The sequence below is a fragment of the Oncorhynchus mykiss genome, chromosome 10, assembly GCF_013265735.2.
Source record: "Oncorhynchus mykiss isolate Arlee chromosome 10, USDA_OmykA_1.1, whole genome shotgun sequence".
NCBI lineage: Eukaryota > Metazoa > Chordata > Actinopteri > Salmoniformes > Salmonidae > Oncorhynchus > Oncorhynchus mykiss.
Window position 1 is genome coordinate 78053375 of NC_048574.1, and position 13938 is coordinate 78067312.

A 13938-nucleotide genomic window follows, 5' to 3' on the forward strand; every position below is an offset into this window, starting at 1 on the left:
GGGAGTCCCATAGGGCGATGCACAGTTGGCCCAGCGTCCTCTGGGTTAGGGGAGGGTTTGCCCGGGGTACGCCGTCATTGTAAATAATAATTTGTCCTTAACTGACTTGCCTAGTTAAATAAAGGTGAAATAAATACAATTAATAATATATATATATATATATATATATATAACCCTAACCCTATATATTAGGCGAGCCTGTAGAGCAGTTCTCAGCATGCGCCCCCAAAATTTAATGCAACTCTCTCATGTACTTACGGTAAATTGAATGAGACGTCATCACGTCATGTTGCATTATTATTGTAGACACAGGAACAGGGATTTGTTAACCGCTATGATCTGAGGTTTAAACTACCCAACCAGGTGTCCACTTACAGGCCACAGTGTTTAAACATATTACAATTCAATATCGCTATTTTTCCCTTTAAAATTTGCCATTATCAATATCTAGCTAGCTAGGCTATTCTAGCTAGAATGTCGGAGACCGTAATGTTTCAGACGCAGTTGTCGTCCATCATGGAAGCTCTATCCACCGCCGCCATGGCGGAGATAACCAAACTGGTGGACGAGTACTCCGCGTTTTTACGTGGGGAACTGTCACGTAAAAAACACGACAACGAAATCCTGATGAAAAAGCTGAAAGTAGTTGAAAACCGGCACCGGAAAAGGACATCTACGATTGAACACGGCGGGGACGGAGTTGGCGCTGTGCTGCGCGAGAGACTTTGGAACGGGGGTTCCCTACCGCCCCGTACGTGTTTATGTATTTAGTTTTAAATGCTTGGTGATTTAAAATCGACAGTCGAAAATGAAGTAATGTGGTCCCTTCTCTTTCCATGCAGAAACCAACAGAGAACACAAGCCCGACCAAGTCTTTACGCAGCAGGGTTGCAGCAGCGAGTGGAGTAATGGACCCGCGGCGCGGGAGGGACTAAGGACGGACGAGGTAGTGTAGCCGCACATTACACTCTTTTGTTTTATCAGCAGTAAAATAGTTAATCGTGGGCATGGCATTGATATTATTTACAGCTGAATTATAAGGTATAATAATTTACATAAGGATTGATAAAACATTGTCAAAAACAGGCTAATAGGCTAGTATAGGGTAAAGGTATTTATGCATGGCATACACGCAAGTACGTGTTTATGTAATTCGCCTCCCATTAACAATGCATTGATAACACTATCACCGTCTCTGTCCGTTAACAGACCACTGTAACAGACGAGACGGCTGAACCAGTTACCATCAAACAAGAGAGACTGGAGGAGGACGGCCCAGGGGAATGTGGTGCTCCAAATGAACTGAGGATGAATGGTGAGAGAGACAAACCACGTTTCCATCAACAGTTTTTATACAAGGAAAGTCATACCGAACTTTTTTTTTTATCACGATGGATGGAAACAGGAAGTTTCGGTACAATTTTCTAAATGCCAACAGATATCATTTGTTCATTCGACATGGTGGGACCTTTTTGTCTGTAAAATGAATTATGTGAGAAATGGGGATTGAAACGCCTCTGGGCCAATATTGAAATTATAACCGTCATATCGAGGTGAATTTGGAGTCACGTGATGATATGTTGTGTGTGGTCCTCCCACTACGACTCGGGAAATCATGCAGTTTATTAGGCTACAGATGAAATAACATGATGAACTTCAGGGTGGTGCTGCTCCTTTCCGATTAATATCATTGGTCTGATTCTGGGGATGCTTGACTGCCGTTTGACAAATATTCTAGCTCCATAATAATTTAGGTTTAAAGTTTATTTCCAGCAATTCTACACATTTTGTAATGGGGTGCAGAGAATATTTTGCCGTTTTTAAATGTAATTTTCTTGCAATTCTTTACATTTTGCCATGTCTAATGTGTATTCATGTGATATTTGAGTGACTCAACAAAATCTATGGGCTAAAAAACCTAGCAAAAAAAATGTTAGTTGATCTGGACATTTCTGACAAGTTATAAATAGCTCTCTAAGGTATGCAAGTGTAACAGATGTGAAACGGCTAGGTAGCGTTTCAATCGGTGACGTCACTTGCTCTGAGACCTTGAAGTAGTGGTTCCCCTTGCTCTGCAAGAGCCGCGGCTTTTGTGGAGCGATGGATAAACGATGCTTCGTGGGTGACTGTTGTTGATGTGTGCAGAGGGTCCCTGGTTCGCGCCCGGGTATGGGCGAGGGACGGTCTAAAGTTATACTGCTACACAATGACTGACATGACAAGAGGAAAGCTGATGATGTACCACCCAATTTAGAAGTTGCACCTTGTGCATTCTACTGTTTCAAGTTGAAAGCCAGACTGAGTTCCTGTTTTTTATCTGCAACAAGTCCGTTTGGTGGAAACACACCACTGGTGGGAAAATGCACATATTTTCTATGCAGATTTGAGAATATTCACATTAAATTGGATGGAAACCTAGCTACCGAGAGAGAAGGAAAGAGCTTAAATGAAATGAGGGAGGAAGAGAGGCCAAGTTCAAACATCCAGCCAGCAAAATGCAATATTGCATGGTTGGTGGTGGTGGTAGTGATGATGATGATGGTGGTGGTGAGGATGATGATGACATTGCCTTCTGTTTTCTATCCCGTGTTGTCCCCTCTCCTACATGTAAGCTCCTGAGCGTTCCACCACTCCACTGGTCGCCCGGCAACCGCATCCCACTGATCAGAGCAGTTTTGAGGAGGACTGGGGGTTCCAGAGTACACCACCAGGGGGTAGAGATGAGCTCAGTGACTCTATGGAACACAACATAGAAGTGGAACATAGAACTATGGGACACCACATAGAACAGGAACATAGAACTATGGGACACCACATAGAACTGGAACATAGAACTCTGGACCATGACCTCAGTAGCAGCTCTCACTGCCTTGACCAGGAACAGCCTGTAGTAGTTGAGATCTGCCTCAAGAGGGAGCCAGAGAGCCCATGTCCAGACCTCAACCCACTACCGGGAGGAGAACCAGGCCTGGGGGTCGACCAGGGGGATCTGGGCCAAACGTACCCCGAGTATGCAGCACTGAACCTGGGGTACGGTGGCTACACAGACACCTCTGGTCTATTTTTCACCTACTCGTCAGAAAACCAACTACAACAACACACTTCCTCCTCGACAACGACCACAGACGATTACGCATCGTTCCCGGGGAAACACTCCGTCACCGTCATGCCCGGTCACCATGGAGACCAAAGAGGAAATGGTGGGACTGTCAGAATTCGAGCTCCCCTCAGTAAAGAGAAGGAGGGGAGGTTCGTATGCAAACATTGTGGGAAGGGTTTCCCCTACATCAGCTGCCTTAAGCGACACGCCCTCAACCACACGAGAGAGAGGACGCATCACTGTTCCATGTGTGGGCGGAGCTTCATCAGACCCAGTCACCTGAGGAGGCATGAACTGCTGCACACGGGGGTCCGACCCTTCGCCTGCGCACTATGTGGACGCCACTTCTCGCATGGCGCACACCTCCGAGCTCACATGAAGACACACACGTGATGGAAGTGCCCTGTGTGTGTGTGTGTGTGTGACGTAATTGACTTCTTGTTTTACATATGATCTAAAGTTTTATGTGGAAAGACTTGAACCAGTTTTAAAAGGGGGGATTCCACGTCAATTCAAGAGTTCAATACATACAGTAGACATCTGTTCTGTGGATTGGTCTTTATTGTAGCCTGCTGTGTTGCTAGGCAGTTTCTGAGTAAAATGCTGATGGTTGAGAGAGCTGCTTTCATTGGTCAAGTTACTTTTTAATTCCAGAAGATGTATTTTATTATTGCTGTCAAATCATATTCCAAGTTTGTATTTCCATTTTACAATTTTTATTTTATTTATTTATTTTATTTATTTTACCTTTATTTAACCAGGCAAGTCAATTCTTATTTTCAATGACGGCCTGGGAACAGTGGGTTAACCTTGCTAGTTCAACGCTCTAACCACTAGGCTACCCTGCCGCCCCAAAATTAATGACATTATCATCAGAAATCCCACACAGAGCTGTTCTTAGGCACAACACGGAGTGTCTGGACACAGCCCCTAGCCGTGGTATATTGGCCATATACCACAAACCCCCGAGGTGCCTTATTGCTGTTATAAACTGGTTACAAGTGTAATTAGAACAGGAAAAATGCATGTTTTGTCATACCCCTGGTATATGTCTAATATACCATGGCTTTCAGCCAATTAGCACTCAGGGCTCTACCACCCAGTTGATAATTAGATATAAGCAACTGGAGACAACTCACCACTCACCACCATATTTTGGTCCATGGCCATGGTTCCAACATGGCCATTTAGCCAAGTCCCCAATGCCTGGCCAACGCTTGCACCATGAAGCGCAGGTGGAAAGACAGACAGCGAATGGACAGGCACATCGCGGCGCCTGCGCATAATGACGAGGTTTCTGTTTAGAGTTCTACCACAAATCAACAAGTGGATCGACATTAAACTAAGTGGGATCATTAAACAAGGTGAGTGGCTGGTATATAGGCTACAGCCTATGTATGGCATCGTTTTCATAGCCTACGATTTATGATCAATGCTGCATGGTTGAACTGTGGCCAGTGTAATAATTGTCATAAAAGTTGCTCTACCATAGCCATACACGTTTTTATTGTTTTATGACAGCACCGTGTCGTATACTGGCCAACGTCCCGCTATAACCGAACTATTTTACTGTCTATTGTTAGGCGTTTTGGCACCATACTACAGATTGCGCGCAAAGAAAACACAGTAATGCAATGACCGCATGGCGGATTAGTCTGTAGCTAATCTGATGTGGTTTACCGTTATAGGGCGAGTGTACTGTCTGTACATCCTAATGTAGGCTCTAGCTCAGTGCACATTCTCATACCATTAGCGGATTTATTACGCATTAGACCGTAGTCGATAGTCCCTAGATTGTATTATTCCGATTTCCGACCTTGTATTATAATTATTTATCCTTAAAGTGTTTGATGTGCACTATGTATTTTTATTATTAATTGTTATTGTATTATTACACTTGCCACGTGTTGTGATGCCTCTTTACTTGTATATTTTAGGGGGAAGATGAACAATCGCCTCTCTCAAAGCAAATGACAGGATCATTTATGAAATGGCAACAAAGGAATGAACAAAAGTCATGAGTTACACACTGAAGAAAAGAGAGGGAAATAAACACAAAGTGGAACAAAGTGGGCGGAAAGGAGAGGAAGTGAGAAAGAAAGAGGAAGAGAAACACATCTACTAGAGGGGCTATTAGAGCAACCGTTCATCAGTTTACACTGCAGGTTGAGGAACGTCACACTCCTCGTGAGTTTAACCACTAGGCCTACTATTTTGACAACTAGTGTTAGTGTGCTATGATCTCAAATTCTACTGCGGCCACCACTTCAAGAATGAGTTGTTTGAAACGTGTCATAAAACGTGTCATCTGTAACTTCTTCTGATACTGCAAGTCATTCTATAGACAGTCTAATGATCTTCTACATTTAGATTTACAATTAGGTCATTTAACAGAGGCTCTTATCCAGAGCAACACAAGTCTTCCATCCTAAAAAATACATTTAAAAAACTTGTTGAGAAGGGGAGTTAACCCGTATATTTTCTGATAAGTGCCGTTTGAATTGGAATGCCACGTCTTATCTCTCCCACCCAGCACTTCTTTCTAGTGATACAGCTACTTTTCAGCCAGACACTCTCAAATACTCAAAACAACTATCAAGAGGGATAGAGAGCGAGGGAGAGAGCGAGGGAGAGAGAGAGGGAGAGAGAGAGCGAGGGAGGGAGGGAGAGAACGAGAGGGAGAGAGAGAGCGAGGGAGAGAGTAAGGGAGAGAGAGGGAGGGAGGGCATATAGAAAAGTAAGACAAGAGTCAGAGGATAGAAAAAGGGTCTCTTTGAATACAGTCACCCACTAACCCCACATTAATAAGACAACAAGAACAGTCCTTTGAGTGACAGTTAAACAGGCAGCCAGTCAGTCAGTCAAAGCAGGGAGTCAGCCAGGCAAGTAGCTATCAGTCGGTCAGCCAGCCAGTCAGAGCAGGGAGTCAGTCCATCTCTCTCTCAGTCGGTCAGCCAGCCAGCCAGCCAGTCAGAGCAAGGACTCAGTCAGCCAGGCAGGTAGCTAGCCAGCCAGTCAGCCAGCCTGTTAATCAGGGAGGATGCTGGGATGCGGTGGGGGTGGAGTGGGGTTGCGGTACAGGCTGACCCTGGCCACAGGGCTGGTGGAGTGTCTGTGTTTTGCCGGCGTGGTCTTCGGCTGGGCATCGCTGGTCTTCGTCCTGAAGACAGACGGTTACTTCACTGACCTATGTGTCAATCTGACTACTGGACCCAACAGTACAGTGGAAACAGGTGAGTAGTTCAATGCTATTCAGTTCAATATGACATAGAATACAATAGTATAGATTTGAATATAATAGAATACGAAGCACAGCTGAGGAGTTCATACTAGAAAACTGAAGGACCTGGATCTCTACTTCTATCTCTCTCTGTATTCATCTCTCTCTCTGCCCCATCCCCCCTCCCCCACGCCCTCTCTCCTCATCCATCCATCCATATCTCTCTCTATATTCATCTCTCTCTCTGCCCCATCCCCCCTCCCCCACGCTCTCTCTCCTCATCCATCCATATCTCTCTCTCTCAGACTGTAGTGGACAGGATGAACAGTTCTCCCTGGTCTTCATCATCCCTAATCTCTCTCCCCATCCCCCCATCTCTCTCTCTGACTGTAGTGGACAGGATGAACAGTTCTCCCTGGTCTTCATCATCCCTAATCTCTCTCCCCTTCCCTCCATCTCTCTCTCAGACTGTAGTGGACAGGATGAACAGTTCTCCCTGGTCTTCATCATCCCTAATCTCTCTCCCCTTCCCTCCATCTCTCTCTCAGACTGTAGTGGACAGGATGAACAGTTCTCCCTGGTCTTCATCATCCCTAATCTCTCTCCCCATCCCTCCATCTCTCTCTCAGACTGTAGTGGACAGGATGAACAGTTCTCCCTTGTCTTCACCATCCCTAATCTCTCTCCCCTTCCCTCCATCTCTCTCAGACTGTAGTGGACAGGATGAACAGTTCTCCCTGGTCTTCATCATCCCTAATCTCTCTCCCCTTCCCTCCATCTCTCTCTCAGACTGTAGTGGACAGGATGAACAGTTCTCCCTGGTCTTCATCATCCCTAATCTCTCTCCCCATCCCCCCATCTCTCTCTCTGACTGTAGTGGACAGGATGAACAGTTCTCCCTGGTCTTCATCATCCCTAATCTCTCTCCCCTTCCCTCCATCTCTCTCTCAGACTGTAGTGGACAGGATGAACAGTTCTCCCTGGTCTTCATCATCCCTAATCTCTCTCCCCTTCCCTCCATCTCTCTCTCAGACTGTAGTGGACAGGATGAACAGTTCTCCCTGGTCTTCATCATCCCTAATCTCTCTCCCCATCCCTCCATCTCTCTCTCAGACTGTAGTGGACAGGATGAACAGTTCTCCCTGGTCTTCACCATCCCTAATCTCTCTCCCCTTCCCTCCATCTCTCTCAGACTGTAGTGGACAGGATGAACAGTTCTCCCTGGTCTTCATCATCCCTAATCTCTCTCCCCTTCCCTCCATCTCTCTCTCAGACTGTAGTGGACAGGATGAACAGTTCTCCCTGGTCTTCATCATCCCTAATCTCTCTCCCCATCCCCCCATCTCTCTCTCTGACTGTAGTGGACAGGATGAACAGTTCTCCCTGGTCTTCATCATCCCTAATCTCTCTCCCCTTCCCTCCATCTCTCTCTCAGACTGTAGTGGACAGGATGAACAGTTCTCCCTGGTCTTCATCATCCCTAATCTCTCTCCCCTTCCCTCCATCTCTCTCTCAGACTGTAGTGGACAGGATGAACAGTTCTCCCTGGTCTTCATCATCCCTAATCTCTCTCCCCATCCCTCCATCTCTCTCTCAGACTGTAGTGGACAGGATGAACAGTTCTCCCTGGTCTTCACCATCCCTAATCTCTCTCCCCTTCCCTCCATCTCTCTCAGACTGTAGTGGACAGGATGAACAGTTCTCCCTGGTCTTCATCATCCCTAATCTCTCTCCCCTTCCCTCCATCTCTCTCTCAGACTGTAGTGGACAGGATGAACAGTTCTCCCTGGTCTTCATCATCCCTAATCTCTCTCCCCTTCCCTCCATCTCTCTCTCAGACTGTAGTGGACAGGATGAACAGTTCTCCCTGGTCTGCATCATCCCTAATCTCTCTCCCCATCCCTCCATCTCTCTCTCTCAGACTGTAGTGGACAGGATGAACAGTTCTCCCTAATCTCTCTCCCCATCCCTCCATCTCTCTCTGACTGTAGTGGACAGGATGAACAGTTCTCCCTGGTCTTCATCATCCCTAATCTCTCTCCCCATCCCTCCATCTCTCTCAGACTGTAGTGGACAGGATGAACAGTTCTCCCTGGTCTTCACCGTCACCTCCTTTATGAACAACTTCCTCACGCTTCCCAACGGATTCATCTTCGACCGCTTCGGCACCATGGCAACGAGGCTTCTGGGAATGTGAGTCTTTTTTTCAACTACAGAAATCCAGGCTTCATTGCTAGGGCCCAGAGTTTTTCCTGCCCTGGTCAGGTAAGGATGGCAATATACCCATATACAATGTGATATATGGCATATCCATTGCAAATAATTCTTACAATGTCAACATTTAAAGACTATAACTAGGTCCTGACCTCTGACCAGTATTTCCAGGACATCCACAGAGTTTTATTTACACATAGTCAATTAATTACAATTCTTCAGTAAGTTTATACCTAGACCGTCGCCTAGACCAGAGAGAGTGACTGAGTCACTGAGTCTAAAGGGGGTGGGAAGGTGAGGGTCCATTCCTGGTTCACTCAGTCATTGTTGTTGTAGAATATGTATGCATATTTTAAGCTTAGCTCTACAGGTTTATTGAGGTTGTCTTCTGACCCACTGAGAAATGTGTCACGACTAAAGTTTAACAGACCATAACCCACTGTGTGACACCTCTTTATCTACCTCTGCTCTGTATTCCCCTCAGATGTCTCTACACCACTGGTACACTGATGGTTGCCTTCTCCAGTTCAGGTGAACATAGACTGTACAGTAGAACGGTTGTTATTCAATCAGAACAGCTCTTGGTGTTCGTGTATTTGATAAATGAACAAAGACAATCAATCAAATGTATTTCTAAAGCTCTATTTACATCAGCAGATGACACAAAGGGCTTGTAAGGAAACCCAGCCTAAAACCCTAAACAGCAAGCAATGCAGATGTAGAAGCACAGTGGCTAGGAAAAACTCCCTAGAAAGGCCAAAACCTAGAGAGGAACCAGGCTCTGGCTGTTCCCGCTAGAAATTATAAGAGTACATGGCCATTAAGTCCAGATCGTTCTTCAAGATGTTCAAACGTTCAAGGATGACCAGCAGGGTCAAATAATAATCACAGTGGTTGAGGAGGGTGCAACAGGTAAGTAAGTACATCAGGAGTAAGTGTCAGTTGGCTTTTCATAGCCAAGCATTTAGAGGTTGAGAGAGAGAGACACCGGGAGAAGGAGAGAGAGAGACACCGGGAGAAGGAGAGAGAGGGTTGAAACAGCAGGTCCTGGATAAGGTAGCACGTCAGGCAGACCAGCAGAAACTGGAGCAGCAGTACGACCAGGTGGACTGGGGACGGGGACCTGCAAAAGCATTAGGAAGAGCACATTCCTAGTGTTGGATGTTGGATGAGTAAATATTGATCCAGGCTGAACTTGGCCTATGCTGTCTGTGTCTCTCTCTCTCTCTAATAGCTTTGTCCATGCTGCTGTTCCCAGCCCTGTCCTTCATCGCAGTGGGAGGTATATTGTTCCTCATCACAAACATACAGGTACAGCAGCATGCCATGACTCATCAGTTTCAACACAGTTCCAGACAGGACAAACAGTATTCATTACATCTGTGTAACAGGTGTATGTCACACACTATTTTGTCTGTGTAACAGGTGTATGTCACACACTATTTTGTCTGTGTAACAGGTGTATGTCACACACTATTTTGTCTGTGTAACAGGTGTATGTCACACACTATTTTGTCTGTGTAACAGGTGTATGTCACACACTATTTTGTCTGTGTAACAGGTGTATGTCACACTATTTTGTCTGTGTAACAGGTGTATGTCACACTTTTGTCTGTGTGACAGGTGTATGTCACACACTTTTGTCTGTGTAACAGGTGTATGTCACACACTATTTTGTCTGACACATAAAACTGATATTTATTCAGTAAATACTGTATTTATACTGTATACTATATGGATACTGTGTTTATACTGTATACTATATGGATACTGTATTTATACTGTGTACTATATGGACACTGTATTTATACTGTGTACTAAATGGACACTGTATTTATACTGTGTACTATATGGACACTGTATTTCTACTGTGTACTATATGGACACTGTATTTATACTGTGTACTATATGGATACTGTATTTATACTGTGTACTATATGGACACTGTATTTATACTGTGTACTATATGGGTGGATGTATTCTCCTTGGATGAATGTCCACAATTGTTGAACTGTTGTTCGCTACCATAGGTTGGGAACCTATTTGGCTCCCATCGTTCCACCATCATCACCCTCTATAATGGAGCCTTCGACTCTTCCTCGGCTGTCTTCCTCATCATCAAGGTATCACAGAACTCACACATACTGTAGCCTACAGGACAGAGGCCTCTGAGAGAAAAATGTTCTGCTCGTCAGGTTACTAGATAACTGCCTTAAAAAGGCCAAGTGTATAAAACAGATTAATTTGTATATATTGTAGATATATCCCATATAATGATTATATTTGTATATATTGTAGATTATCCCATATAATGATTATATTTGTATATATTGTAGATATATCCCATATATTGATTATATTTGTATATATTGTAGATTATCCCATATAATGATTATATTTGTAAATATTGTAGATATATCCCATATAATGATTATATTTGTATATATTGTAGATTATCCCATATAATGATTATATTTGTATATATTGTAGATATATCCCATATATTGATTCAATTTGTATATATTGTAGATATATCCCATATATTGATTCAATTTGTATATATTGTAGATATATCCCATATAATGATTGTATTTGTATATATTGTAGATATATCCCATATAATGATTATATTTGTATTATATGTAGTCATGGTCATTTAATAGCTATCCATTGGTGGCTCTGCTTATCCATCTCTCTCTCCCTCCGTCTCAGGTGATGTATGAAGGAGGGGTCTCCCTCCGCTCCTCCTTCCTCATTCTCTCTGTCTGCAGTGTCATCCACCTCCTCAGGACGTTCTTCCTCATGCCCAACACCCACATTCCCTACCCACTCCCCGAGGGCTTCACCTATGGGTGAGAACTACAACTCCCACACATACGACAGTATTCATCTGACCAGGCCCTATGATACATAATGCCATAGTATGTATGGGGGCTGTAGTTGTCACCTAGAGAACTACGACTAGCATAGGGCCTGGGGGGTTTCCAGACCATGGAGTGTTTCCTTGTCAGATTACTTGGGCAGGAAAAAGTCCTGTACATGTTCATAGATAAATGCAAAATTAAATTAAATGATTATTAGTGTTTGGCATTTAACAAATGGTATTGAATTGTTAGGTAAGTCTCAATGACATCCATTCATATCAGATGGGTGACCCTGATGATAAAACATATGATTATACTCTGATGCTTCCTTTTCAACAGCGTAAGCCCTGGAAAGTCCAACAGCTACAACGTAGAGGAGATTGAGAAGACGCGAGAGATGGGGATGACATCGGAGGGGGAGGGGCCAGCTGAGACTGACGACATGCCCCTACAGCCTGATGATGGGCAGCAGTCGGAAGACTCTGGGAAAGGTGTCGTTTGGCCAACTACAATCTTTAATCTGGCTGGGGAATGGAAGGTGCATTTTGTTGACTCAAATGTTCTCCTCTCTCTCTCTCAGTGGCCAGTTTCAGGAGTTGTGTACAGTCGTGGTTCTTCCTGTGGCATCTGGTGTGGCTGTCTGTCATGCAGCTGAGACACTACCTCTTCATCGGAACACTGAACCCCATGCTCAACCGGCTGGCCGACAACGACTCAGCCCTGGGTAAACCATACACATGAACACACGCATGCACACACCAAAGCATAGGTTCACTGAATGAATCTAAATACTCTCTCTCCCTCCCCCCTCTCCCCCTCCCCCCCTCTCTCTCAGTGAGTCAGTACACCAATGCCTTTGCCTTCACCCAGCTGTGTGGGGTCCTCTGTGCTCCCTGGAACGGCCTCATCATGGACAGACACAAGGGGAAGCCTCTGGCTCCAGGTGGGTCACATGGCTCTAGCTTAGCCTCTGGCTCCAGGTGGGTCACATGGCTCTAGCTTAGCCTCTGGCTCCAGGTGGGTCACATGGCTCTAGCTTAGCCTCTGGCTCCAGGTGGGTCACATGGCTCTAGCTTAGCAACAACAGGATGGTGTTCAATAGTGCACAAAGTAGCTAAATGTTAAGCAATTAAAGACCAAAATGGGTATCCTTATTTGTTCAGGTAGTAGGCCTACCTTCTGTTTCAGTCTAGAATATATACTTTTTAATCCTATTTCATGCCTCATGAGCAAGGCCATGGTTCTGGTGTGTGTGTGTCCATCATCATCATCCTCACCCAACCTTTCTCTCACCTCCTCCCTCTATAGGAGAAACAGATAAGGAGGCAGACCTACGCTCCTCCTCTCTCTCCCTCTTCCTCACCTCCCTCCAGTGCCTCCTCTTCTCCATCTGCGCCTCCTCTCCTCTCCTCCCTCTCCAGTACCTCACCTTCATCCTGCAGGTCCTCAACCGCTCCTTCCTCTACGGAGGCAACGCAGCCTTCATCAGCATCGCGTGAGTGAAAGAGGGATAGAGACAGATAGTGGGGGCAGAGTGGCAGATTAATAGAGAGATCTGACAGGAAGGAAATAAAAAGGAAGATTATAGAAGAAGGAACAAGGGACTCAAAAATAAAGACAATAGACTTGACATTCTAAAATGTAAAAATACAGTTGAAAGACTAAAGTTTACAATAAAGGAAGGTGACTGAGTGCTCCTCATTCATACTTCCCTCAGTTGATGTCTTTCTCCTTCCTGCCCTCTCTCACCAGTTTTCCTGGGGTCCACTTTGGGAAGCTGTATGGTTTGGTGATGTCTCTGTCTGCCGTGGTGTCACTGCTGCAGTACCCCTGTTTCGCCCTGGTCAAAGGAGCCCTAGGTGGAGACCCCTTCTATGTGAGTGGGTCATACAAACATACGGTCACTAGATGACTAACCTCGTCCCCAGGCTCAGTTGCTATCGCGAGAGAGCCGGCAGGGTGGATGAGATTAGTAGATGTACTGTGCTGTACTTGCCAAAAAGTAAATATTGAAATGTCTTTGTTGAACCTCACAGCTCATAACACAAAAACAGTGTAACTTGCAGTTGGCCTACTTTGTACACGTGTATGGTTAAGGCTACGCTCTCAAAAGGGCTGTCTTTGTCATCTTTCCTCCTCAGGTGAACATCGCTCTGACTCTCCTCACTCTACTGGCGTTCATCCATCCAATCAACATCTTCTACCACTGCAGGAAACTGACCAATCAGAGGGAGGATATGGCCGGTGGTGCTGCCATCACATTGGCTGAGGCCAAAATGTAGGGCACATTACATGATGGTCCTGAGCCAAGGGAAACAGGAATTGTCTTATTTCTAATTGTTTAAAGGGAATATGTGACTATGTAAAATAATAAAACGCTTTTTTATACTTATGTTTTACAGTAATCCCATATTCCATCAGTATGTTTTGTTGGATAGTTGTCAATAAAAATGATTATCCATTATTGTGTCCACATTTTAAGCATAATAAGTCATAGCAGACTGTCATGCCGGAAGTCGTCAATGAAAACAAACTGGTTT

The 13938-nt window shown here is 44.8% G+C and overlaps 2 protein-coding genes across 2 annotated transcripts; both read left to right on the plus strand.

Moving 5' to 3' along the window:
- The first annotated feature begins 279 nt into the window (after nucleotides 1-279).
- Nucleotides 280-3716, plus strand: LOC110497216 (zinc finger and SCAN domain-containing protein 12). The gene is made up of 4 exons (XM_021573216.2): nucleotides 280-751; nucleotides 843-946; nucleotides 1210-1315; nucleotides 2613-3716. Exons 1-4 carry the CDS (start codon nucleotides 475-477, stop codon nucleotides 3491-3493), a joined length of 1368 nt encoding a protein of 455 aa, XP_021428891.2. The 5' UTR covers nucleotides 280-474; the 3' UTR covers nucleotides 3494-3716.
- Nucleotides 3717-3974: 258 nt separating this feature from the next.
- On the plus strand, nucleotides 3975-13862 carry LOC110512491 (solute carrier family 43 member 3). The gene is made up of 13 exons (XM_036934052.1): nucleotides 3975-4464; nucleotides 5038-6333; nucleotides 8384-8513; nucleotides 9019-9065; nucleotides 9769-9845; nucleotides 10565-10657; nucleotides 11247-11386; nucleotides 11738-11889; nucleotides 11979-12122; nucleotides 12234-12341; nucleotides 12707-12893; nucleotides 13151-13274; nucleotides 13540-13862. The coding sequence occupies exons 2-13, from the start codon at nucleotides 6141-6143 to the stop codon at nucleotides 13678-13680; spliced, it is 1536 nt and encodes a 511-aa protein (XP_036789947.1). The 5' UTR covers nucleotides 3975-4464; nucleotides 5038-6140; the 3' UTR covers nucleotides 13681-13862.
- Nucleotides 13863-13938: the final 76 nt, after the last annotated feature.

Bases quoted from the DNA above. Each gene is read 5' to 3' on its own strand.
- LOC110497216 (XM_021573216.2), top strand. From the start codon at position 475: ATGTCGGAGACCGTAATGTTTCAGACGCAGTTGTCGTCCATCATGGAA. The intron at 947-1,209 runs GTAGTGTAGCCG...GTCCGTTAACAG, and splicing joins AGGGACTAAGGACGGACGAG to ACCACTGTAACAGACGAGAC. The intron at 1,316-2,612 runs GTGAGAGAGACA...CCTACATGTAAG, and splicing joins AAATGAACTGAGGATGAATG to CTCCTGAGCGTTCCACCACT.
- LOC110512491 (XM_036934052.1), top strand. From the start codon at position 6,141: ATGCTGGGATGCGGTGGGGGTGGAGTGGGGTTGCGGTACAGGCTGACC. The intron at 10,658-11,246 runs GTATCACAGAAC...CCTCCGTCTCAG, and splicing joins CTGTCTTCCTCATCATCAAG to GTGATGTATGAAGGAGGGGT. The intron at 12,342-12,706 runs GTGGGTCACATG...CTCCCTCTATAG, and splicing joins GGGGAAGCCTCTGGCTCCAG to GAGAAACAGATAAGGAGGCA.